General features: G+C 41.9%; 6 protein-coding genes across 8 annotated transcripts; 3 read left to right on the top strand and 3 right to left on the bottom strand.

Moving 5' to 3' along the window:
• The first annotated feature begins 78 nt into the window (after positions 1 to 78).
• On the top strand, positions 79 to 3,894 carry LOC146986095 (E3 ubiquitin/ISG15 ligase TRIM25-like). Its single transcript, XM_085779720.1, has 6 exons — positions 79 to 690; positions 785 to 880; positions 1,428 to 1,673; positions 2,193 to 2,343; positions 2,462 to 2,536; positions 2,616 to 3,894. Exons 1-6 carry the CDS (start codon positions 82 to 84, stop codon positions 3,143 to 3,145), a joined length of 1,707 nt encoding a protein of 568 aa, XP_085635846.1. The 5' UTR covers positions 79 to 81; the 3' UTR covers positions 3,146 to 3,894.
• On the bottom strand, positions 3,894 to 9,630 carry slc15a5 (solute carrier family 15 member 5). Of its 2 annotated transcripts, XM_085779722.1 has the most exons (10): positions 9,512 to 9,630; positions 7,469 to 7,616; positions 6,987 to 7,209; positions 5,764 to 5,933; positions 5,460 to 5,680; positions 5,192 to 5,378; positions 4,815 to 5,003; positions 4,508 to 4,639; positions 4,328 to 4,436; positions 3,894 to 4,214 (listed from the first exon to the last, which is right to left on the bottom strand). In XM_085779722.1, exons 3-10 carry the CDS (start codon positions 7,199 to 7,201, stop codon positions 4,073 to 4,075), a joined length of 1,365 nt encoding a protein of 454 aa, XP_085635848.1. In that variant the 5' UTR covers positions 7,202 to 7,209; positions 7,469 to 7,616; positions 9,512 to 9,630; the 3' UTR covers positions 3,894 to 4,072. The 2 variants fall into 2 exon arrangements, with proteins under 2 accessions (XP_085635848.1, XP_085635847.1); XM_085779721.1 differs by lacking the exon at positions 9,512 to 9,630 and having other exon boundaries at positions 7,469 to 8,112.
• Positions 9,112 to 11,543, top strand: ccdc34 (coiled-coil domain containing 34). Its single transcript, XM_085779727.1, has 7 exons — positions 9,112 to 9,213; positions 9,545 to 9,823; positions 9,907 to 10,051; positions 10,166 to 10,273; positions 10,374 to 10,532; positions 10,632 to 10,761; positions 11,004 to 11,543. Exons 2-7 carry the CDS (start codon positions 9,558 to 9,560, stop codon positions 11,204 to 11,206), a joined length of 1,011 nt encoding a protein of 336 aa, XP_085635853.1. The 5' UTR covers positions 9,112 to 9,213; positions 9,545 to 9,557; the 3' UTR covers positions 11,207 to 11,543.
• Positions 11,544 to 11,681: 138 nt separating this feature from the next.
• On the top strand, positions 11,682 to 15,136 carry rab19 (RAB19, member RAS oncogene family). Its single transcript, XM_085779725.1, has 5 exons — positions 11,682 to 11,896; positions 12,443 to 12,534; positions 13,122 to 13,307; positions 13,700 to 13,883; positions 14,081 to 15,136. Exons 2-5 carry the CDS (start codon positions 12,484 to 12,486, stop codon positions 14,353 to 14,355), a joined length of 696 nt encoding a protein of 231 aa, XP_085635851.1. The 5' UTR covers positions 11,682 to 11,896; positions 12,443 to 12,483; the 3' UTR covers positions 14,356 to 15,136.
• Positions 15,086 to 18,682, bottom strand: hdhd5 (haloacid dehalogenase like hydrolase domain containing 5). Of its 2 annotated transcripts, none has more exons than XM_085779724.1 (9): positions 18,588 to 18,682; positions 18,358 to 18,490; positions 17,844 to 18,062; positions 17,615 to 17,727; positions 17,146 to 17,239; positions 17,030 to 17,063; positions 16,736 to 16,910; positions 16,433 to 16,621; positions 15,086 to 16,329 (listed from the first exon to the last, which is right to left on the bottom strand). In XM_085779724.1, exons 1-9 carry the CDS (start codon positions 18,602 to 18,604, stop codon positions 15,906 to 15,908), a joined length of 1,398 nt encoding a protein of 465 aa, XP_085635850.1. In that variant the 5' UTR covers positions 18,605 to 18,682; the 3' UTR covers positions 15,086 to 15,905. The 2 variants fall into 2 exon arrangements, with proteins under 2 accessions (XP_085635850.1, XP_085635849.1); XM_085779723.1 differs by having other exon boundaries at positions 18,652 to 18,682.
• A 938-nt stretch (positions 18,683 to 19,620) lies between these two features.
• On the bottom strand, positions 19,621 to 24,204 carry ccdc77 (coiled-coil domain containing 77). Its single transcript, XM_085779719.1, has 12 exons — positions 24,083 to 24,204; positions 23,204 to 23,252; positions 22,641 to 22,827; positions 22,406 to 22,548; positions 21,927 to 22,023; positions 21,732 to 21,822; positions 21,345 to 21,436; positions 21,043 to 21,191; positions 20,684 to 20,945; positions 20,396 to 20,521; positions 20,146 to 20,298; positions 19,621 to 19,928 (listed from the first exon to the last, which is right to left on the bottom strand). Exons 2-12 carry the CDS (start codon positions 23,236 to 23,238, stop codon positions 19,782 to 19,784), a joined length of 1,482 nt encoding a protein of 493 aa, XP_085635845.1. The 5' UTR covers positions 23,239 to 23,252; positions 24,083 to 24,204; the 3' UTR covers positions 19,621 to 19,781.
• Positions 24,205 to 24,468: the final 264 nt, after the last annotated feature.

Raw genomic sequence — 24,468 nt, 5'->3', positions numbered from 1 at the left:
TGTGCAGCACACAAGCCACTCCTCCAGAGGAAAATGAAACTAAAACTCGGTCAGTGTTGAGTTGAGAGACGCGACAACAACATGGCTGACAGTCAACAACTGTTAGACTGCTCTGTTTGTTTACAGTTACTGGAGGATCCCGTGACGACCGCGTGCGGACACAGTTACTGTAGTAGATGCATCAACACCTTCTGGGACAAAAACAACCACAGCGGGAAAAGGTACAGCTGTCCCCAGTGCAGGGAGACTTTCTACCCGAGGCCTGTGCTGAAGAGGAACACGCTCCTGGCTGACCTGCTGGAGCAGCACAGGGGGGCAAGGGGCAAAAGGACCGATAGCAATGATGATGATGATGAAGATGATGGTGAAGGTGACACCTGTGCCGGACCTGGTGACGTGCCGTGTGACGTATGCACGGGGAGGAAAAGGAAAGCTTGCATGTTCTGCCGCGTGTGTTTGGCCTCCTACTGTGAGACTCACCTGCGGCCTCACTACTCGGTGCCGCCGCTGAGGAGACACAGCCTGACCCCGGCCTCGGCCAGGATCCAGGAGAGCATCTGCAGCAGGCACCACAAGCTGCTGGAGATCCACTGCCGCACCGACCAGATGTTCATATGCCTGATGTGTGTGATGGATGGACACAAGGGCCATGACACTGTGGCAATTGAAGCAGAAAAGTTGGCAGTGGAGGTAGGCTACTGGAGTTGTTGTCTGTCCTTTGTTTAGTTTAGTTTTGTTTCTATTGTCACTGATCTCATGAAAAGTGTTTGTTGTGTTTTAACAGAGACAACTGAAGGCGACTAAACAGGAAATGTCAGACAGAGTGCTGAGTTCACAGAGGAGAATGGGAAACCTGAGAGATGCTGCAAACTGTATAAGGGTGAGTGTCACCCACAAACTCAATTATCCTTTTCATTTCACTCAACAATGTATTTCCTTTCCTTTAAAATAATCAGTTGCAGTTGGGGTGAACTGCTGTTCTTGTGCACAGGGGCCTACTCACAAAAAGTTAGGGATATTAGATTTTCTGGTGAAATTCATGGAAAATGTAAAAGGTTCATGCTACAGTGTTATTATATCAAGAAAGTAGAGCATTTAAGTAAAAGTATGGAATGGTAATTTCTTCATCTCAAACAATTTATTGAAACAAAGGCTAACAACAGTGGTGGGTATACCACAGCAAAAAATGTCACGTGTCAATAAGTTATGTGGCCAAAGGACGTCTACTGTGACTCTTCCAGTCTGTGTCTATGTTGCAACCTGCTGATGACACTCTAAGCTCAGAGCACACTTCCCTCTGAGAACTGTGAATAAAAAGTAAAAAGTATAATCCATTTGTTCATCACATATTACTGAATAATTAAAGAAATATAAAGTTATGTAGGGCTTATACATGTCATACAAGGACAACTGTGTTTCCCCACAAGGATGCTGCCTGGGAGGCGTGTGATGAGTTTGAGCGCATTCATGCAGAACACATCCGTCTCTACGTCCACTCCATGGAGAAGAAGCGCACTGAGTTGAGGGAGAAAGTTGGAGAGGCGGAGAAAGCCGGGGTGGACTGGACCCTCGGCTGCCTCAGCGAACTGCAACGAGAGGTGTCTGACCTCAGGAGGAGAGAGGATGAACTCGAGCAACTCTCACTGACAGAAGATCCCATTCAGTTCCTCAAGGTGAGGACCAGCTTTGTAGTACTCTGATTTTTACATGAGGAAAATGTTCCTCTGTCTACACAGTAGGTCAAAGTCACATCACTCACCCCACCACGTGTAAACAACAGGTCATTGTCTGTGAAAACAGAACATACATGTTCTGTTAACCAAGTATTCATAGGCTTAAATGAAATCACCAATGAGGTTTCCTTCAGATTTGGTGACATTTAATTCAGTTCAGTTTGATTCAGTTTTAATTGCATTGTCCATCTATCCATCCACTGGATGCATCGATGTACGTGCTGTAGTGGTAGATTGGATTATTTCCTCTCCAAACTACTGGAAAGTAAAACACAAAGTAAGTGACATGAAATAATGCGATACATTACACATTTGTTCCACTCATCGCTCCTTTTCTTGATGCATCAACCATCAGTTGACACTTCTGCTTGAGTCACTGACTCCTGAACCTTCCTACAGCTCTCCTACTAGTACACTGTTGAAGGTGTTTACCACTCTGTATGTGTCGGCCTTGTGCAGGGTTTCCATGCTCTGGGTAACCTGCCTGCTTCTCTGCCCACACATAAAAAACTTGACAAACTTGGAGAGTTTGTCACTGCACGGACAGATGAACTGAAGAATATGTGCAACAAAGAAAAGAAAAGATTACAACATTTTGAGTGCATTATGGGTAAGTACGACCAGTGTTGATTTCTAAACCTTAGAATTAGCTTGGGTTCATTCGTCTTTTCTCTGTGATTATTATGAATATGAAGATGATGAGCTGTGTTTTTCTTTTTCTTTGTTAGTTTTAGACCCAGCATTAAACATACCAAGTCCGCAAGAAATCAAATCAAGAACGGAGCTTTTGACCAAATACAAGAGTAAGAATGAGGTTAATTCATTTTGTACAAATATATTGGTGCTTCGCCAGCTCACTGAGTTTTTCATCTTTCCTTGCAGACTCAAAACTGGAGGTGGATCCTAAAACAGTAGCAGCGTGTCTTTGCTTATCTGACAGTAACAGAGAGATATCATGGGGTGACAGGGACCAGGCTCATCCTGATCACCATGACAGATTCACTCACTATTACCAGGCTCTGGGCAGAGAGGGCCTACAGGGCAACCACTACTGGGAGGTGGAGTGGGATGGCGGCGTAGTTGAGGTGGCTGTGTCGTACAGAGGGATTAAAAGAAAGGGTTCAGGGAGAGAATGCTGTTTTGGTCACAATGATCTGTCCTGGAAATTAACCTGCTCCCCTTCCGGCTGCACATTTTGGCACGATAATCTTCACAAAGGCCAAATCCCTCCAGCTCGCTTCCGAAGAGTGGGTGTGTACCTTGATCACAGAGCAGGAAAGCTGAATTTCTTCAGTGTCCATGACTCTGACCAGTTGACGGTGTTGCACCAGACCCAGACCACCTTCACTGAACCTCTCTATCCCGGCTTCTCTGTTGATTTAGGTGCAACACTGAAAATATGCAACATTTAAGCCACAAATTAAACCAAAATTAAACTCAGGGCTAGCCGTACATTTACATTTTATGCTACATGGGAGACTATATTAGTGAGTAAGTCAGTGACTGGTTGGCTGACATTTACATACTAAAGAAAAAGCAACATAGGCTACAGCTCATTTGATGCTGTTTAAGAATCGAGCTTAAAAGTTCGAAAATAAAGGTTTTTTTTACCATGAACTTGTTTTCAAATTATTAATTTTAGAGCAATGGCAATGATAATAAACCACAGAAGGTACAAGTCAAATGAGTAAAAGTGATCTTGAAACTTGAACCATTTATACCGGTTGAGTCTCTAGGAAAGTTTACAGTGAATTTATTTTTTAGAACTGTGCTCGTATATGTAACTATTTTTGATTGATGAAATACATAAATGATACACAACTGATCAAATCTGCATTTTTTTTATTGTATTGCTTTGATGGTTTGAAACATTTCTTTGTTCTCTACTTCTTGCTTCAACTCAGTCACATCATGGCGCATTCAAAGATTTATCATTTCACAAAAGCTTGGAACACGTAGGCTGTGCCGCTCCATCATTATGACATGCTCTCATTGTTTCGTTGTCTCTTGAACGTTGGAGGACCATATGCATTATTTTGTCTCAGTTCTTGGTGATTGTTATTACTACCACTGTGCTTATTCTGTGTGTTTAATGATCAAAGAAAGTCAATCAATCAAGCAGAATGACTTCAAATAAAACTCTATGCTTTTTCATTGTTTATTTGATCTGTTGTGTTGTTATTTACATGTTTGTGCTTTATTACATGTGAAATTTTACAAATTCAAAAGCAACAAAAATATTTCCATCCATGCACAGAATTTCATTCATACAGTTCAATACACATTTTCCCACTGTAGATTTTAACATGCAGCGCCAGCGCCACTAAGAGGTCACAGTGTCATAAAATAGATTCAATGGATGCGTTTGTGTAGGAGCGCTCCACAGTGTCGTAGAAGCGCAGACAGGCCTTGTAATGCAGCAGCTTCTCAGTCAGAGGGCTGATGGTCAGTGCTTTACCCTGTACACTCAGGTCTATGTACCTGGGTAAGATCGGGGTAGAAAATATAAACATTTTTCAAACCACAGAAAGGATATGTTTGTAAAATGTTATGATTAATTACATAACCATAATAAGAAAGTTATAATACTATACCTGTAAGATACACTCCAAAACACAAGGGTGTTTATAGCCATGAGTGCAGCCAAGAGGAAGAAGAAACTCTCCAGATTTCCACCATGCAGGATGCTTGGGTAGAAGTTACCTGTAATCAAATAGTGGTCAAATTTGCGCCAGTGGTGAGTGAATGTCAAAAAACAGCTGATCTGTTCTTACCTCCAGAGAGAAAGTATGTCAACTGAATGATAAGAGCCCCTAGGAAGCATCCCCCTCCATAGGACAGAGTGAGGAAGTGCAGGGAGATGCCTCTGATGTGACTCGGGGTCAACTGGAAAGATATGAGGGAACCTGCAAGAGAGGAAGTGGCAGCAAAAATGTCATCATCATCATCATCATTTTCAACTATATATTTATGACATACAGCGTAACGCAACTCCCCCATGACCCTTGGCTCTTACCATGCTTTTATTGATTTGTGATGACATGACATGAACTCTTGTATCAGTTTAAGTGTCTCACTCACATGCGGGGGTGACGAGAGCCTCTGCCAGACCCAGCAGGATGTACTGGGGCGCCAGCTGAAAACACGGCATGGATGACACTTGAAGGACCTTTCCTGACAGAGTCTGCTCCACCAGAGGGTAAGACTTCCTCTGCAGCTCAGACAAACCTGCCACCAGGACTGACAGAGCGGCACATGCATGGCCCAGAGCTGGAGGGGGAGGATGGACAGAGTGGGATGATGATGAGAGAGGGGGCTGTAGACCAGGGGGGAAGGTTGTGATTACAGGAGGAACAGAGGAAGGATGAGAGAGGTAGAAGAGCAAAAGAGATATTTAGCTGAAGACATAAAACTTAGTGTGCTTTAGTAGGGGTTGTGGATGTGTGGGGGTAACTCACTGATGACTTTTGCAGGGGCCAAAGGGGTTTTTTGCATCGAGAGGTAGAAGGTAGTGATGAACTCGATCAGCGGGGCCAAGAGCAGCACAGGAAGGATGCTGATCACATTCATAGCTCCGATGGGCAACAATACGCCATTCAGGTGAAGGTTGGAGTTCATTGTCTGTATGTAATAGCCTGAGGGAATCTGAGAAAGACACAATCTTTAACATTCACATAATAGGGAAATAAACATGATTAATATGCCCACATGCAGTGACCTACCTACCTGTGTGATGCAGGCTCTGTACAGCAGCTGAAGGCCGTAAAGAGGGAAGAGCTTTGCCAGGACTTTGACGTTCTCCACGTGTGTCTCACTGTAGCGGCCACCGTTGTTCTCCTTGGCACGGTCCAGCCAAGACGCCACATCGCCACTCAGGTGCCGATAGTGGAGGCAGCACATCTTAAAAGAGTTTAGGAAGACTCCCAGCGTGGTCAGAAGGGATCCACCTACGATGGAAACACCAGAGGGAGTATTGTGTTGGCCGCTGCTGTGTTTCTGAATACCTGTTTCTGTATCTCGTCTTTGTTACCTTTCTTGGGTTTGTAGGTGAGTTTGTTGCGCATCATGTGTATGGCGATCAGAGCCAGCAGCACAGAGGTGAAAGGGATAAGAAAGCCTAGATTTTTGGCCACAGACTGCTGGATGTAAGCAATACCCAGAAATACAACAGTGGAATTCAGGTTCACCAACCAGTAGAACCTAAATGTAATGAAAACAATTCTTACAATAACTCCTTCATTTCAATAACCATATAGTATTTCATGCTTACATGGTGAAAATTGGTCAAATAAAGAACTACGCAATACATTGTAGTTTTACACTGTAGTATGTTGGTATCAGCTGATTGGTCAGCCTGTCTAATACTCTGGTTGTGATGGTTTGGACAAGTACTATATGCAAAAACAGAAAAAGTACCAAGACACTCATCTTAATGAAAAAATCAAAAGCCTTTATTAAGTTTATGGGCAGAACATGGTAAAAACAAGCACTTTGGGAACCTTCGACAGGAAGTGAGTGGTCTGACTCCGAGACATGTGAGTCTGGTCACAGTGTACGCATTTGACTCATCACTTTCACCATGGCAGATACAGACAAAGGGAGTCATTACCTGAACAAGACAGCAGAGGACCTCATAACCAACCAGTCCAGTATAAAGCCCTCCAGCTGAGGATAATTAACAACATAGGTAACAAAAAATAACAGAATAATTGTATCTGCGTCAAATGCCTACACCTGTGACCAGACTCACATGTTCTTTGACTTGTCTGCAGACCACTCAGCTCTTGATGAAGGTTCCCAGCTGAAACATGTCAAAGTGCTTGTTTTTACCATGTTCTGCCCATAAACTTAATAAAGGCATTTTAATTTTTTCATCAATAAAAGTGCCTTGGTACTCTCTCTGTTTTTGCACTCGTCTAGCCCTGTACCAAAGAGCACCATCTTAACAACAGAAGTCCTTAGTTCCCGGCAGCATTCCTACTCTTCGGATTTTTCTTTTACTACTATGATATTTGGCGTATGTTCATTCTCTCCATTGGATGAACCAATCATTTTGAACACTCGATAAATTTTCCTAAAACACCACCATCAAATCTGCCAAAATGGGTGGTGGTGGGATATATAACATACACTGAAGAAAATCTCATAATCGAACAGGAAGGATAATCCTTTTTTTTTTTTTTCTCCCAAAACATATTGATTTGTTATTGTAACTTTGTGAAATACTGCACTGAAATGGCAACACCAACCCACCAGTTGAAGAAGGACAGGAGCTGGTGCTGGTTGTAGCCCTGCAGGTTGTATGCTCCCATGGGGCAAAGGATGGCCCGGATGCCCCCAATGCCCAGCGCAGCAGCCAGGAGGCCGGTGTAGAACAAGATCTGCTGCTCCTGGGGTTCGAGGTGGTGCGTCATGTGATGAGTGTCGATGTAGAAATCTTCAAAGGGAAATGCCACAACCGGCAACATAGCTGTACCTAGAATGAAGAGGCACCCAGTAGATTCTGAGACATCAGTAAAAGTTTATCTAGGTACAGGTGGAACAATTGGAGACTGTATTATCATGAAAAAGAGCAAAGACATAAAAACAACAGGACATTATAGTTGCCCTTTGTGTTCAACCTTATTCTGATTTAACAATATAAAGTAAATGTTCTGCCCATATGTCCATACTATTCCAAAATGTTCACATCAGACGACAGACACCACGCATCGCACTCCAACCTGTTGTCTTACCGAAGAAATGAAGAACAGCACACAGGTAGAGCACTTTGGTCCTTCCTAGACAGGTTTCTGCAAACCACCCAACCAGAACAGGTGTCAGGGTGCTGGCTCCTACGAAGCACAGGTTGACCGTCGCAGCCAGGTAGTTGTCGTAGCCCAGCTTGACAGTGCAGAAGAGAATCATGTTACACACAATCCCAAAGAAAGTAAATCTTTCACACAGCTCCACCAGCAGCACGCAGATGATAACTTGGAGCTTCTTGCGTGACTTCCTAGGAGGTCCCTGGTCTAGAAGAGGGGTCTGAGAGTCTTGTCGCAGCTGGTTTCTCCCCTTTGCCATTCTCTGAAGGTCTCCTTCCACCTTTCCACCTGGCCAGTAAGCTGGCCACTGGGCTGCTCAGGTGGCTGGATGCAGTCTGTATTAGACCATGCCGAGCTCTGAATGGGAACTCCTGCCCACTGAGGGTGGGACCAGCACTGGGAAAAAGCTGGAATCCCTCACTTGGGTGTGAGTGTGGAGCTGGATTGGAGACACGTAGGATCAGACACACCTACCTGCATTCTGCACGTGCTGGCGGCTGATTATCCCGCTGTGTCATGATCTTACTCAGAACTGTGGACGCCTTACAGGGATCTGACACATTGCATCCAGGAGGAAGGATGGATGGGAGCTATTTAGAGAGCCTCCCAGAAATATTTCTATAATTACCAGCAAGTGACAGACATGATGTTGTTCGGTTTTTTTTCATTAATGACAGAATGATTGAAAATTAGCTGTAGGCCTACACTATCTGTAGCTACACTGATTTTTAAACCCCAATTTTAAACATCTGTTAAACCAACAATACAATGACTAAATTCATTTTAAATGACAACTAAAAAAAATCAAAGTTACCAAAGTGGCATTCAAATAGCCTAGGCCTAGATAAAACACCACAAAAAATAATGTTGTGCAGGTTATGACAAACACCCACAACATGTCACATCCCTTTGTGAAAGAAGTTCATCGGTGTAGAAGCGCAGCGTGGCGCGCCTGCTGATAATTAGACAGATAATGTTAAGTGAGTGACTGAGAGTGAGTGCATGTGCAGGTTAACTCCAACTGGGTCAGCACTGCTAGATAAACAACAATTGCCTTTTATTACAGAAGGTGGTTACAGCTGGTTGCCTGAAGCACAAGCCCAGGCCAGAGCTGAGCAGAACAGCTGAGTAGGCTACATATTTACTAATCTATCTAGTGTTGTTAATTTCTCTCTCAGTTGTCATTCAGAAATGTCTGGTGTTCCCCAAAAAGGCTATAGGTACATTACCAAAATGACTAAGAACAAATTGATAATTTTAAAGAATTTGCATAGATAGCCTGTTGTAACCACCCACAAACAGCATTTAGTGTGTAAAGGAAGGCAGGCCTAAACAAACAAACAAAAGACAAAATATGATCAAAATAAAAATGAAAAGATTAAAAAACAACCTGGAGGATACTAAAGCTTTGCATATTTTTGTGAGTTTCCATGCTGCATTGACTAAAAACTGCAGATGATGGAGACTGGAGAGACAAGAATGTGGATTAGATTAAAAACAAAGCATCTCCATGGTTACAGACGCAGCGTCCAGTTGAGCGTGGGGAGCGTTAATATAATACATCCATGGTGGGGAGGCGTGGTGTATCATGGGAAACGAAGTAAATCAGTTGGCTGCAACAGTAGAGAAAGACACGAGAACCACGGCGGTACTTTTCTTCAAATAAACGCCCAAAGGTAAACTACTTACTATTGTATATTTTCATTAAAAAAAGCAAGAAACAGTGCACGTATTGTGAATTTAGGTTGTGTTTAGCACTAAACGTCCGTAGCACTTTAGAGCTAAAAAGCTATGTTAGCTAACGAACGCTAACGTTAGCCACTCTTTGCTAACCATAACAACAAACTGTAAACATGAGAGACAGACATTGTTGTTAGCTGTGCTTGTATGTTGTTTCTCGTTGTAAAGTTGCTTAGCTTTATCTCCTTTAGTTCAAACAGCTAAAAGTCACTCAAAACTAATGGAAAAACGTACCAATGCGTGTGAACATCGTGTGTTTCGCTGCAGACATCGGCTAGTAATGTCTACAGGGAAGATGCCCAAAGGTCCTACCTCTGCTTCGGAGGGCTTCAGCTCGACCCCGGTGAAGACCAGCCAGGGGAGAGAGCTGCAGCCTGCTAAGGGCTTAGATGACGACGTGATCTCCGACAACGAAGACACGTTTTCCCTGCTTTCTCCAATCTACCACGACAGTTTCGACAGTGATGAAGACTTAGAGCCCATCCCAGCTGAGCAGACTTCTCCCAAGCAAAGCTACAACTCCGGACGTGGCATTTCACCGGTCAGGTAAAGCTGAAGATAACTTTCATTGACCATACGTGCAGTGTAGAACATATTATGTGTATTAATGTGCATCTGTTATGTTATAGTTGTGAGCTGCCCAAAACACGTTCAAAGCAGATGTGCAGTGCAGCCGTGCACCCTGCAGTCTCACCTACTCTGAGTGCATGGGAAATGTGGCTGGTGAACAAAGCCAAGGAGGACCGACTCAAATTGGAAAAGAAAGCAGAAGAGGCAAGCCTCTTCTCTTCATTTGCCTTTGTTTTAGTCATAACAAGATTTTTTTTATTACTGCACATGCTCTCGATATCTGACCAGAATTTTTTCTTCCATAAATGAATGAATTAGGAGCGCTTTCTAAAAGACAAAACAAGGCAACAAGAAAGGGAGCAGGAACGGAAAAGGATGGTCATGGAAGATAAGATTCAAGAGTGGCTTAGGATGAAAAGACAACAGGTACAGAACAATCTCTATCTTTTATTTATTTAGTGTAACCACACAGTAATGCTACAGCTGTCTACAGTTATTTGTCTAATTTGTTTTCTTACAATCCCAGGAGAAGCATGAGCAACTTGTAAAACAATCCAAAGAGGAACAGGAAATGCAGAGACATTTGGAAAAACAGAGGGAAATCGAACAGAAAGCTCAGCAGAAATATAGAGACTGGCTACAGAAGAAGAACCAAGAAAAAATCGAAAAAGAAAAGAGGGATAAGGTAATGTTGATCTTTTAATGCTTAATTTCTTTTTATGAAACATTTCTAATGTTAATGATAAAACAGACAGATTTTGAGAGCTTGTTTTTCCCTTTACAGGAGGAAGCTGCCCTGAAGGAGGAGCAGGACAAGGAGCGACGCAAGAGGGCAGAAGAGAAGTTTAAGGAATGGCTGGCAAAAGCCAATGAAAAGGACAGAGCAAGTCCCAAACCACACAGCTACCCAACAAGTAAGGCCATTTCACTTATTTAGAAATTATTAACCATACTTTGTCATTTTTGGATTAACTGACATAAAATAAAATTTATGAGTATTATTCTGTACAAATTTATCATTCAGGAATAGAAAGCAAATCAACTTATTACTGAAAATATATTGGTTAGAAATCTATAAATGTGATTGTAGGTCATCAGTTCATTTGCTGTTAATATTTCCTATGTTTCAGTATTGCATTGCTTTGACTTGTTCCAGGTCCCTATGACAAATCCTACCCATCACCCAGCTTCTACAATCCGATCCCATGGAAACCGATTCCCATCCCTCCTCCAGAAACATCAGTGAATAAGACGTCTGGCAAGAAACCTCAGAAGCAGAGGAAGAGCCAGCAAAGCCCCAGCACTGCGTTTAGACTCAGAAACACTATGAGAACAGCACAATTGGTGCAGAAGAGATGACACAGCAGACTGATGTCCATGACTGAGGCTCAGTTCCAGCTCAAATATGATTTCATGTCGACTCATCCAAACCACCACAGGCTTTGAACAGACACTTTGATGAGTCACAGAAGTATTTCTGCTCTCTATATGCCTCTCTCTCTAATTAAAGACATGCTCCCACATGTATTCATTTTCATTATTATATTTGATTCAATACTGGAGCAATTAGTAATGATGCACTAGTTGCGATTTAATGTCTAAATATTCAGGTTTTAGTATGTTTACATACAGATGTTTAGAGTTTATTATATGAATTGAATCAGTTTGTTTTTACGATAAAGAAAGATTTACATTTCTTCTTTGCTCTTGTCCCTATTTTCTTTGCTGCATCACTGAGTGGTCAACAAGAACCACGTTTCTCTGCATTTGATGAGGCACAAACCGCACACAACTGTATAGTACAACAGAAAGAAGGGGGATCGTGGTCACAGCCAAAGATAGACCCGGCTTGGTCAAGTGCCCCTCACACTCACACATTGTTCTGTGTCCAGCTGTGCCTTGTTCTTCTGTGGGCTGAGATGACGACAGAAACAAGTGAGGGGGTGGAGAGAGACACACGGAGAGAGGGAGAGAGAGAGAGGGTGATTCAGAGCAGTATGCTCATTCTGTGTTAGCATCTCTCTCTGATGTCAATAAATGAAGCCTGAGGTAAAATGATTTCAATTACACTTTATTCTAGAATAACCATGTTTAATCCTTCCATTGTATTTTTCTATGTTGTGTGTTGGGCTCTCTTCGTCTCTGGTTAACCCCTTTCTGTTGACGGCTGTGGAATGTGTTAGTTGACAGTAGTCAGTGAGGGGGGATCATAATGAGGACACTGATTATGTAGGGCATTTTTAAATGCACGAGAAAACATTCCTGGGTCCAAAGGACGGCTGTTAAGACAAAGAAGTCAGGTGTTTACACTAGGACTCAGGAGTAGTTAAACTGTAGGAGCGGTTTGAGCTGTTTGCTCAGGGGTGTTTACACATTGAGCCTTTTAAGCAGAACTGTCTTCATAAGGAGTTATGGTTCTGTTCAAAGTAAGCTCATGAGCTGTCAGTGTACTCATAATTTGAATTAAAAATACTTAGTCTTAACCAGTTCATCATAAAGAGAAGAATGTCTCAATCCTGCCTATGTCGGGCTGATATACAGCACTTTCAATAAATGATGTTTCAAGCCATTGAGTTTTATTTCTGCCCCCTCCAGGTACTGTGTCCCATTACAGAGTAGTAAATCCTTATCCCAAGATGCAGTGGTGCAGGTGGGCTGGCAGTTGGAGATCACACCTACCAAGACAGGTAGGAGGCGTGTCTTAAAATGTCTCTGAATGAAGGCGAGGCGGGGAGAGGCACAGAGGGCAGAAGGAGTGACGGTCTAAAGGGCACAAGTGCAGACAATAGTTGTTCTTAAATCTTCAAGAATGAGATTGTAAAAATGTGATTTAGACATGGAAACAAGTGAAGGATGAAGCAACAAAGCTTTTGAATTCTGACTTTTGCTTGTTATTCAAGAGAAAAGGAATTTTAATCCTCTACTATGGGAAAACCAAGTTGATTTTGGAGTTTGCTGAACAGAACTGGATTTACCAGTAAGATTATTCATAATATCAACTATATTTTTTTTAAATGTCTGACTGGAAAAGTTTCACCTGTGGATCATTATTCTACCACAACCACATGGACTATTATTCTCCAGCTGGTAGTTTCCCCCCCCTTTTTTTTTCTAAGAAGGATGTGACCGCTGTTTCTGTAAATAGTCTCAGGTATTATTGACACAACTTGGAAGAAACTAGGTCTGTTGCATTGAGGCACAAAGGTCTTGTATCCAGTGTTTCAGCCTCAGTGTTTTGTGTATTTGTGTGTACTTTCTTCCCATCACCATGCAGTTTGAACCAGAGACTGAGGACTCTTTCGACTTTCTTTTTAAAATCATCTTGGTTGGGGACTCGGATGTGGGGAAGACCTGTGTGGTCCAGAGTTTCAAGTCTGGCATTTTCATTGAGAAACAACAAAACACCATAGGGGTCGATTTCACCGTTCGCACCTTGGACATCGATGGCAAGAGAGTAAAGGTAAGAGATTTGCATGATTTTTTTTTTTTTTAATATAGAAATACATTGACAAAAACAGGGATATATGTTCTTATTCTTGTCTTAAAGTAAACAATCCCTCTGCCTGTTTCAGTTAATCAGTGTGTTTTTCCCTAGAGGAGAGAGGAGTGGCTGACTGCTTCTGTCAAATGATAACATCTGTGTGTTAGCTTTCTGGGTGTGTTCTTTTTTCTTTTCTTTTTTTATCTTAACAGCATGTGTGTCTTGTTATGCTAATTAGTTTGGAGTGTTAAAGGCATAAGCTGTTCAAAAAGGACTAAACAATGTAAGATGTGTATATTTCCTTACTCGACCCACATCTTGTAGCCATTTAAGTAAAATAGTGTTGATTGTGTTTTGTGTGTTATTTACAGATGCAGGTGTGGGACACAGCTGGACAGGAGCGTTTCCGCACCATAACTCAAAGCTACTATCGCAGCGCCCACGGGGCCATGGTGGCCTATGACATCACACGCCGCGGCACGTTTGAATCAGTCCCCCACTGGATCAGGGAGGTGGAGCAGTATGGAGCTGCCAGCGTGGTGCTGATACTCATTGGTAAGAAGAAATAAGACACATTATTCAAATTGCATTGATTGATAATTAACTATCAGCCCTTGTTTGATTGTTCTTTATGGATTATTTGATATTTGTGTTGTCATCTGAGCGCTGCTGGGCATTTTCTTTTCAGATTATTCAGCTCTGAGAACTAAATATCTCATTCCACTTCCTCCTGTTTTGTTTAATCGCTGCAGGGAACAAGTCAGACCTCCACGCTCAGAGGCAGGTGCTGTTCGAAGACTCGTGCACGCTGGCAGAAAACAACAATGTCCTTGCTGCTCTAGAAACCTCGGCCAAGGAGGCCCAGAACGTAGAGGCGGCCTTCGTCCTCATGGCCCGGGAGCTGCTGGCACGGAACGGCATGCCCATCACAGACGAGGCCTCTCAAGACCCATCTCCGTTCATGCTGAGTAACAGCTCCCACCCTGTGCATGGTACTGCGTCCTCAGATAAAAAGTGTGGGTGCTGAGCGGACTGAAGCAGTGTCCATTAAGACTTGGTTTTAAAAAATATTGGTGGCAGTACGTGTGTGTGTGTGTGTGTTTGAAAAGCTCCTGCACAAAGAAAGGGAGGCTACTTGCATAAGATTATTTTTTTGAGAAATGACATATGTTGCAGTGTCTGTGTACAATAGATTTTGAATATGTTTTGCATTGTATTATTTATAGATATAGAATCTGTGTAATGCAGGCTTTAAATGGTATTTGCTTATGAGACGTATTTTGTAATATACTGTAAGTGCAGTTGAATGTGGTAATGACTCCAGTGTTACAAACCACACCTCTGCTGGAGAACTAGGTACAAAGTACACACTAACAAAATGTTTTCACTTGACAAATTTTTGTGTCTGTTTCTTCCTTTTTAATTGTTCTTTTCATACCATTATGGTATTTGCAGTACATTAACAGAGTTTTACCCTGCAACTGAAGTCACCTTCAGAGTCATACACTGTTACACCTGTCAGTGACAAATATTACAAACCAGCACTGTACGAAATTTTCTCTGGTGCTGCAACAACTTTAAACATTTTCTCCCAAAACAAGTCTCTGAATACAGACATTCACATTAAACCATTCATAAAATTGTTCACATCTCTAACCAGATGACGGAAAAAAAGCACCTTTTCATCTTCTTTGAAAACCACGGTACTCTATATATTTCTGACCAACCAACAAAACAAGACAACACTGTTTTAAAAAAAAAATTAAATCATCATAGGCTTGATTAAGGCTAAACAAAATGAGGTACTAAAAACCGAAAGCTGGCATCTCAACTTCATCAGCATTAGTGGTTGTAAATCCACCCTAACTTAAAACAAATTAAGCTGAAATATGATAGCAGTAAAAACAAAGAGCAGAACTGGTCTAGTTAAAACCTGCCAGGGGGTGTGTATTTTGGAAAGGAGAGATGACCCACTTACGTAGCCTGTTGTGCAAAGAATGAAATTCATCTTTATCTGGACAATGTGTGGTATTGTCACAGATAAAACAATAAATCTATTTTTGTGGAGCAAACTGACAATTATACAGCTTTAGGTCAAACTGTGTGAACTGTCCTCAGCTCCATCTGTGCAACCATAGTACCTTGATGGACGTCGGAGTAAAATGCAAACAATCTCAACACTTAGATGTGCGTTTTTTAAAAGACAGCAGACTGTTCTCTACAAAGGCAAAAAGAGAGAGAGCTAATAGAAACAGTTACAATTGTGTTGTTTGTGACAAGTATAAAAAAACACTACAAATACCACAGTCTGTGACACACTGCCATGCATGGCCGACTTATAACTTCTCTAAGTGTAGCTTTCCTATATTTGGTGTCAGAACTGCATATTGTTGCTTTTTGCAGCTGATTCTATGGCACTTTATAAAAAATCTGTATCTAGCCCGAGCAACAGCTACATCTCCCCTGTGATAATCAGGGACTTTCAGCTCTTAAAAGTTTCTGCTACAACTGGTTACGAAGTGTAAGAGCTGTTTACTGGAAGGCCGTGAGATGGAGCTAGACTTTGGGAGGCTGGTATTACTCTAGAGGCCAGCCCTCCTGCTGAAACACCAGCTCCACCGCCTCCTTCACATCCTGCACTATGAAGGACGGCTGCGTGAGGCTGGGGTCGAAGCGGAAGTCCCGGTGGCCGTGGAAGATGCGTTGCTCTGTGACGGTTTGTGTTGTGTCTGAGGGCAGCTCCTGCTGGTCTCTGCTGTACACCCCCGTGCACACCAAGATGGAGCTGCACCCCTCTGGGAGTTCCTCCTCCGCCCCGTAAACGCTCGATGCTCCGCCGAGCTCTGCTGATGTCATTTTAGGTGCATCATCAACAGCGTCGGCCAAGGGATCTGCACCTCCTCCGCCGCTCTTCGCCTGCTTCTGGGCCTTGGTAGAGCGGGAGGCCTGGAGGTAGCGGTTGTAGAGATTGGCGCCGTATATGTCAGCCATGGGGTTATCGCTGTGATTGATTGGACATGAGTTGATGGTGTTAGAAAAAAAAAAAAGAAAACACAACATGATTCTTTGGGTCAAAAGTGAAAAGCTAAAACCGAGTCACTCACCCTATTGCATAGAGTCTCTTCACAGGTGTGGTCCAGCCCAGTTTCTCAGCCTGTTGTCTGATCAGCAGCTCAGCGTAGTTATAAGTCACCACGCTGGGTTTACCAATCAGAGCCTCGTACTTCAGCTCATAGCCTGTCACCTTCTTGTACAGGCTCTCTAGACACACCAGGAACATACCGTGACCAAACCTATTAGACATTAAAAATAAAAACAGCATTGTCATTCAAAACTTTAAACAATGTGTCAGGGTTTAAATTATGCTCTAATGTGTGTACTACATATTTGAGACATATGTAATGTACCTGGGATTCTTCGCCTCGGCCATCCACAGCAGGTCCATGTTACAGGCCAGGACAGGGATGTGGGGGTATTGCATCGAGCTCCAGTTATTGTCTGGGTTCCCATTCGTTAAGAGCACATCAACAATAAGCTGGAGGTTGGTTTCCCATCTGATTGGCTCGCCAAATAAGATGACAGCTGTGGGAAGTGGGAACAAACCAATAAATAAGAAAATGATATAAAAGACAGTCCAATTATTATGGATCAGTAAGAGTTATATTTACAGCTACTGTGTTAACTGAGTGTGGAAAACATACCGTCTATTGGCCGCAAGCCTTTGGTGGGTGGAACCTGTAAGACATTACACACAACTGGTTAGATGTCTAACCTACACGTTCCTGTACACAAATTGGCTTCCATGAGTGATACTTACACTGCCTTTGGGCCTTCTGTTGTGATCCACAACATCCAGTAGTGGATATCCGTCTCTAAGCATATCTATAGTCACAACATCCTGAAAGCCCAGACTGGAGTTTCAAAGGTTAAAGGAAAAAACACAAACACAGGGGAGGAGGAGTTATGGCCCACCGAACACAGGGTTGATTCTTCTGTCTGGCAAAATGTCATAGATACCCTCTGTTGGCAATATTGCAATTCATTGTCATTAATCCTCACATTCTGAATGAATTAGTGCGTTTAATATGCAGCGTATGAGTCTCAAAAGGTTTAGAATAGTAAGTAACATCCAAACATTCAGTCAAAGTAAAGGGAACAAAGGGTGAAAAGATTAAATGCTGATAACAAAGTAGGACTCTTGAACTGAATAAACAGAACATGCACAGTTTTAAGGCCCCAGACAGAGTCCAGGAATCTGAGTCCCCTGATTTAAGACGACAGGATACTTGTGAGCGACTTCCTCCACAGGACCCTGTCCCGACACCAGCACACACATCTTGTGGAACTGGGTGAACATTCGCAAGGGACTGTGGGACAGCATCACCTGGTCTGGAGACACCTGAGTTGAAGGGGAGCACAGAGCAAAAAAAAAAAGAGATCAATATCATGTTAAATGAGATTTTTAAAAAAGCAAACAGAGTACAGGAACTGCGATTTAATAGATGCTCCGTTTACCTCCACCTCCAGCAGATGTGACAGATGTTCAGCTTTGGTCTGCCTCATGCAATTACCGGCGTTTGTCACAAACACCACAGGCACTTTGTACTTCCCGTTGCGGTCCACCAGGTTCCTGAAGCACTGCTTGGCTGCAGGGATGGGCGTCCTGCCCCGCACCAGCACCCCATCGATGTCAAAGAGGAGCCCGAAGGAGTTGTGCTGAGTCTGAGGAGGGAGCTGAGCCAGAGAGCGGTGGCATGTGCAGCACAAAAACACAAGGTTGTTCATTAACTTGTGGCAGCAGTACTACAGAGTATTGACAGACATGATCTCGTCACTGGGAACGGGATGAGACTTTGTTCTCAGAGGATAAATCACTCACCGGCGTTTTATTAGTAGATAAGTCATTTATGAGAGAAGCGGTTGATAGTTATAGATGGTAATAACAGAAGTACTAACACCTTATAATGGAGCTATTAAAAGAACCAAAAGTGCATGTCATTTCTTCACTTTGAATGAGGCGTTCACTTACATGGCTGTAATTTCTTGAGACCGAGGGCGACGACGTGTTTACTTGTTTTGCTGCTCCTTCACAGCTTGACTTCAGCAACTGCCAGCCACTTTTCAAAAACCTCAATCTCTGCATTTCTCCGGTTAAAAGGAGGCTGGTCAAAAAAGAAAAAAGAAAAGAAAAAAGAGAGAGGGACACGGTGACGGGCCGGACACGACCGAGCAAACGGCACAACTTAACAAACGTGACACCTGAAGAAATGGGTCATATCGTAAACAGCGAGGGTCTGTCCTCCAGTGTGCGCAGTCTGCTCACGCCGCCGCCGCTGTAGCTGCCATCATTCAGCACCTCCACCGATTCAGTTGCTAATGACGATGGAGGCGCATGCGCCAATACGCGGGAACGTACGGAATTACGTCACAGTCCGCCCCGCCCGGAAACACCGCACACTTCTGTTTTTACCATAGACTGTAAAGAAATGAAACTTAATCACTCTTCTTGTCTCATTACACATTTACCACTGAAACTTTAGAACAAAAATGATGGTCACGTTTTAGATACCATTTTCGACTTTATACATTTTAAATCATTAAAAAAATGATTAAACATAATATATTTTGACTGTATGACATGATATATTTTGACTGTATGTGCTCATTGTCATTGTCAATTAGTTTGAAACCATGTATTTTAAGAGTTGCCTTGTTTAAGATGTTTTTCTTTGTAAAAAGGGTAAGCATAATAAGCATGAGCTTCAGCCTGCACCTTTTTGATTAGCTTCACCCCTCATTGTGTTAAACGCTAATTGAATAAACTAAACTAAACTGAAAGAAAAACAAAAGAAAAACATTTACAAGACATTAAAGTCATTAAAATAAACCAGAGAGCAAATCCAGTATTCGGTTTGCAAAATTAAAACAATGTCAATTACCTTCAGCTACTTGGAAGTGAGTAAATCTGCTGAAACAAATTTTCGAATTCATTATAAAGTGGTGTCAATTTTTTTTACAGGTAATTTATGGTAAAGACCGACAAAGTTACATAAACATACTGTTACTTGGAATGTAATTAGCAGGATTTCAGTAAGTCATTTTTGGCTGTGTTTAAGTTTTCTTAGCAAACAGAAAATGACAGACAGACTCAGTGAAGCACAGATCTGTGTATCATTATGCTTTAGTTTCAGGTTTCTGGTATTCTTCTGACTCACAGAACCAGTGATGATGTCACTGTGTTACTATGAAGAAGCCTTTCGCTGCATGCATAAATAATTGTGGCCGTTCACTGTTTTAAAATCATTGCAACAAAACACATTTTATTGGCCCAAAAAACAACATAGAAATATCAAAGGTTCAGTAATAAACACAGTAGCACAAACATGTATGTCTGGGATAAATCTCACAGAGATTCAACTCAGTAGGCAAACACAACACACAACAGTTCATTCTTTAGCTAAATCTCATCTCATTCTCCAGTCCATAGATCTTAGCCTTCAGGGCCATCAACTCATCCTGAACCTTTTTTGTTCTGGTGTTGGTCTGGCGTACTTCATTAAGAATAGCCAAGTCCTGGTTGGGCCCAATATTCAGCGTAACCTAAAGCACAAAAAAGTGTGTTAGTAGTGAACACAAATGGGCATGGTAAAGCAGTTCAAAGGTACATTTTCTAATAAAAGCATTATTATGGAAGACAGAGATTTCTTTTTCAGTTGTGTTTTTCCATTACAACTAAATTACACATAATTTGTTTGTGGTTGAAATAAACCACATAAATACATGTACGGTATACTGGGAAACACCAAAGGTTTTTCACCTTGACAAGCTGTTTTTCAACATCTTTGAATTTCTGTCTGAGGTGCTTCAGGTCAGTCTTGAAGCCCTCCACCTCCATGACCCTCCTCTTCTCCAGCGCCTCATATCGCTGAGTCATTAGCTGAAGACGCTTGGCCATTTTGTCTGAACGCTCCTGCTCACAGAAATATTTAGAGTAGAAAAAATATCAGTGAGAAAAAGCTTGGGGATCACCACAATCAAATAATTTTTACATGTGCAAACCATGCTACCTTAAATATTTCCCTCCCCACATCCCCCTCCTCTCTGATTTGGGACAGTTCTGTCTCCAGAGTGATACACTGCTCCCTATACATCTCCGCCAGACGGTGAGCTTGCTTTAGTTCCTCCTGGATTGCCTGATGAAATAGACAAAACAGCCAAAGCCACAACAAGCCACTGACGTTCTTTATCAAGGGCAAAAGTGGACAATATTTATTCTAGTCTAAAAAAATTGTAGATATTTAGCAGGGTTATCTTTTTAAGTGCTGTGATCAACATAGACAGATGACTATTGTTACCCTTAGCTCCTCTTTGAGTGTCTGCTGTGACTCTGGCTGAGGCTGGGGCAGGAGCTGGGCCGTGCTGCTGCCGGGCTGCCATGCTCGGCCCAGTTCAGTGCCAGAAGACCGAGCCTTCCTCAGACGGTTGTGGCAGGAGTCCAAGTCCCTCAGCAGCCGGTCCTTCTCCACCATCCAGCTTTTCTCATGACCTCGTGTCTCAAATTTTAGTTGTAAGAAATCTTTTGTACTCCCATACAACAGATTCTGGGTTCGCTGGAGCCTGAAGTGCGACAATAAAGTCAGATGAAGATTAATTATCATCCAAAGATTTATTATAATCCATACAGTATAGTCTTCACATATATCAGAAGACCCACTTGTCAGTGAGTGCTGTGATCCGCTCCTGGTCTCTTTGCCGCTTTGCCTGGGCTTCCTCTGTTTTAATCCGTCTATCCTCCAGCAGAGACTCTACCTGCTCTTTTGCCAGACGGGTCTGTTCTTCCATCTGTGCTTGGAGCGCCTCCACCTGGAAATGTGAGCCACAAAATTATAACAATAAAAGATGGTTTCAGTCCATTTAAAACACATTTCAAAAGATATGTTGTCCGAAGTATATATATAGCAACTAGCAGGTATGTGAGATGACATAATTTCATGAATTCATAGAGTCGGCCTGTACCTGTAGTAACAAAGTCTGGTTGTCGATCTTATATTGTTCCAGGCTCTCTCCGTTTACCCCGTCTGTCGACTTTGTTCTCCTGCTACTCTCAACTTAAACAAACACATGACAGTCAGGAGAACAAGCAGAAGTGCCATTTGCAACTATGATTTGTCTTTTTGCAAATTTCAAGATCTGTTTTTGTCTTTGAGTTAAAGGAAAGTAAAACTAAAGTATTACTAAATCTTTATGATTCTTATTGTTCATCATAACACACACAATAATATAGACGATTAAAGACACTTGATTAAATAGCATAACTTCTTATCAATTTGTGACGTTATTAAACCAATTTTAAATAATAATGTGTGTAGAAAAAGTCATCAGAAAAATATACTGTCTTCAAACCTTTCTTGTTCACAGATGGTCTCAACTTTGTTGGTCTGAGACTGAGGTTTTCCTCCGATCTAGACTCAGGGTTCCTCTGAGTGATCGTAACCTGAAATGTAGCCCCATGCAATATGGATCATTGATCAATTTCACGTGTATTTGACAAATTAAAATTTCTACTGTGACAAAGGCCTGTGATGACCTTGTGTGTACCTTATGAGGAGGTTCTCGGTGGAAGTATGTGATTTCTCCTGCATCAGGACCCACCAGGGCGAGAAGGTGTTGGATTTTCTTCCTGTCCTCCAGCTCTCTGTACAAAAGTGAACAGGTAATTAGATCCAGTTTTATTTGTAAAAGCCTCTGCACAATAAAAGTATTTTCACTCACTACCCATTTAGACCTTTGTAAATTAAGAAAAGCAGAAAACACCCTAAAGTTTTACTATTAACATTTAATAGGTTGCAATTACGGCAGGCATTTTGAGATATCGTTGGAAAGTGTAACTATAAACATTAATGATGCCATTCAACTGAAATGCCCCAGTAAGACAAGACATTGATCAAACATGCATAGTAACAGGATAATAGACCTAAATGGAAAGCAGCATTTATTAATGCTATTTGTTACGTCTGTGCTTCACTGGGTGTTATAATATAATTTATGCTAAAAAAATGCGTCTGTGCTTCACCAACCTGATCTTGAGTCGATCATTTTCTGCATAAAGCCGGAGAGACTGCTCTCTCTCCTGGAAAAGGTAGACCTGCATGTCGCTCAGAGCGTTTTGCAGCTCAGCAATCTCTTCCTCACGTTGTCGGACCTCCCACTGTAGCTTATGCTGGGGGGGATATCAAAGGCAGAGAGAAGATCAATTAATGCAAGAAAATACCAAAGTAATGATACATTCAATGACTGCTCATTGTATCCGACCTGGTCTTCGGCGATCCCTTTGTTCTTCTCTAACATCTGCAGCAGCTCCTCATGTTCCCCATCAAACTGGGCAATCTTCTGTCTGTAGAACTCCAGTAGCTCCCTGGATGGACGCAGGTACGCCAGACGCTCATTGATGGGGGGCAGTGGGGAGTCAGGCTCCCGACCCGGTGTCCGATTGCTGGTTCTGTAGGGCAAAAAAAAAGAAGTTGTTATAGTCCAATATAAAAGTGGACACTTAATGCGAACCACACACGTCTCATACGAACACTAAATGCTGTCCCTGTGTTTGCCCGAGCCACTAGAGTCTAGTTTTACCCTGTGCACAGTCTGCAGAGAAACAGCAAGCAATGAAAATGAATGATTAACCTTGCATTTAAACCCATTTAAGACTAAATCCATGTGGGATAAGGCTTAGGATCATAACAGTAGGGGGGCAGACTGGCAAAATAAGTCTAAGTATCACTCAGGAGAATTACAGTAAAAGCATTATGTCCCTTTTCTTTCAGAAAAAACACCAACAGTTCTGTGCTCCGACCTGTGTGTTGACTAAACAATCTTACCTGTGTGGCGTTGCATTTTTGGTTGGAGAACCCATCCCAGCACAAAACACTGAAAACAAAGGTGAAAGAGTTTTACAAAAATAAATAAAAGTGATGTACTTGCCTTTACATGCTGATACTGAAATACTAATATGGCTGTCAACCCTTAGTTGTGACTTAATTGTAAGTGAATGGAAACCAGCTGTACACTGAAAATATATATTATTACAAAGATTTCAGTTGGGAGCATTTGTAATAAACTGTATTGAGAACCATCCCATCTTGTCATACCCTGTAAATGCTTGTTGTAGGTTTTTTTTATTTTTTATTTTATTTCTTATAAAAATAGTCAACTTCATCAGACAAAAACATCAATAAAGCAATAATGTTTGCACGTGGAAAATTGATACATTTTTTAGAGAATAGTTGGTAGTATTTCCTTCTACACTATTTAATGGTAGCAGTAGCAGGATTAGTACACAAAGTAATGTTACAAAGCCGCTTACTATCACAGAAATAACCCTAATTCATTAGAGATATCACCACTGCAATAATGATTGTGTATGCAGCTTCATTGTAGATACGGTAAATAACGTTTCTGCGTTAGAAAATGCCTATTCAGGAAGGATAAAGAGAGTAAAAGCTGGGGTGGCGTTTAAAAACCCTTTATCCCCCCTTTATTAGATAAATTAAAATGTTTAACCAATCAAAACACACTCACTTATCTCAGACAACTCGACTTCGCAGATCAACTTGTTAACTTTTACATGATGAAAACTCCCCTTATCTGTCACGACTGTACCACTTCAGATGTGGCTAAAACCAAAATATAAATGTGCAGCAGCATTGCAAATTGTTTCCCACCAGCGTCTAGCGTTTTATGTGATATATTGTACTTACACGTTACAGTTTGTTTTGTTACTCAGCCCTCGGTGTTGCAGTGTGTTGTTCGTTGCTATCCAGCTTTTGAAAGCCGGAAGTTCACGCCTTCTTTTCTTCTTCGTGGGATTGCGGAACCAAGGTGATTATTTTGCCAACTAGCGGCCGCTGTTAAATATAAATATAAATTACAACTGTCACGAAATAATAACTACATAATCGTGATGTTATTCTTGTGACACGGGTGGGTAAATTGTGTTTATTTATGCTGAAAAGACAGTCGTGATTTATGATGCTCAGAAGGCCGTAAGCTAAGCTAGCTTCTTCTGTTGTGATTTTGTTTTTGCTTTGTTTTTTTTAACTGCTGAAAGTTCTGTTATTTAAGAAATTATTTAAAATATATAATT

The sequence above is a fragment of the Trachurus japonicus genome, chromosome 6 (assembly GCF_045865225.1).
Source record: "Trachurus japonicus isolate A0001 chromosome 6, Traja_1.0".
NCBI classification, from domain to species: Eukaryota; Metazoa; Chordata; class Actinopteri; order Carangiformes; family Carangidae; genus Trachurus; species Trachurus japonicus.
Note: the sequence above shows the minus strand (reverse complement) of the source record. Positions and strands in the feature narration are given on the sequence as shown.

What these genes read in the sequence shown, in the direction of transcription:
- rab19 (XM_085779725.1), top strand. Translation starts at nt 12,484, where the DNA reads ATGCAGTGGTGCAGGTGGGCTGGCAGTTGGAGATCACACCTACCAAGA. An exon ending in GATCACACCTACCAAGACAG is followed by an intron (nt 12,535 to 13,121) that starts GTAGGAGGCGTG and finishes ATCACCATGCAG; the next exon opens with TTTGAACCAGAGACTGAGGA. An exon ending in CGTGGTGCTGATACTCATTG is followed by an intron (nt 13,884 to 14,080) that starts GTAAGAAGAAAT and finishes TAATCGCTGCAG; the next exon opens with GGAACAAGTCAGACCTCCAC.
- hdhd5 (XM_085779723.1), bottom strand. Translation starts at nt 18,677, where the DNA reads ATGATGGCAGCTACAGCGGCGGCGGC. An exon ending in CACATCTGCTGGAGGTGGAG is followed by an intron (nt 17,728 to 17,843) that starts GTAAACGGAGCA and finishes CCTTCAACTCAG; the next exon opens with GTGTCTCCAGACCAGGTGAT. An exon ending in GCCGAGGCGAAGAATCCCAG is followed by an intron (nt 16,622 to 16,735) that starts GTACATTACATA and finishes AATGTCTAATAG; the next exon opens with GTTTGGTCACGGTATGTTCC.
- ccdc34 (XM_085779727.1), top strand. Translation starts at nt 9,558, where the DNA reads ATGTCTACAGGGAAGATGCCCAAAGGTCCTACCTCTGCTTCGGAGGGC. An exon ending in AAAAAGAAAAGAGGGATAAG is followed by an intron (nt 10,533 to 10,631) that starts GTAATGTTGATC and finishes TTCCCTTTACAG; the next exon opens with GAGGAAGCTGCCCTGAAGGA. An exon ending in ACCACACAGCTACCCAACAA is followed by an intron (nt 10,762 to 11,003) that starts GTAAGGCCATTT and finishes GACTTGTTCCAG; the next exon opens with GTCCCTATGACAAATCCTAC.
- slc15a5 (XM_085779721.1), bottom strand. Translation starts at nt 7,796, where the DNA reads ATGGCAAAGGGGAGAAACCAGCTGCGACAAGACTCTCAGACCCCTCTT. An exon ending in TGCTGTTCTTCATTTCTTCG is followed by an intron (nt 7,210 to 7,468) that starts GTAAGACAACAG and finishes TCTTCATTCTAG; the next exon opens with GTACAGCTATGTTGCCGGTT. An exon ending in GGCTCTCGTCACCCCCGCAT is followed by an intron (nt 4,640 to 4,814) that starts GTGAGTGAGACA and finishes CCTCTCTTGCAG; the next exon opens with GTTCCCTCATATCTTTCCAG.
- ccdc77 (XM_085779719.1), bottom strand. Translation starts at nt 23,238, where the DNA reads ATGGGTTCTCCAACCAAAAATGCAACGCCACACAG. An exon ending in AAAAATGCAACGCCACACAG is followed by an intron (nt 22,828 to 23,203) that starts GTAAGATTGTTT and finishes TTTGCCCTACAG; the next exon opens with AACCAGCAATCGGACACCGG. An exon ending in AAGGGATCGCCGAAGACCAG is followed by an intron (nt 22,549 to 22,640) that starts GTCGGATACAAT and finishes TATCCCCCCCAG; the next exon opens with CATAAGCTACAGTGGGAGGT.
- LOC146986095 (XM_085779720.1), top strand. Translation starts at nt 82, where the DNA reads ATGGCTGACAGTCAACAACTGTTAGACTGCTCTGTTTGTTTACAGTTA. An exon ending in ATCCCATTCAGTTCCTCAAG is followed by an intron (nt 1,674 to 2,192) that starts GTGAGGACCAGC and finishes GGCCTTGTGCAG; the next exon opens with GGTTTCCATGCTCTGGGTAA. An exon ending in ACATTTTGAGTGCATTATGG is followed by an intron (nt 2,344 to 2,461) that starts GTAAGTACGACC and finishes TTTCTTTGTTAG; the next exon opens with TTTTAGACCCAGCATTAAAC.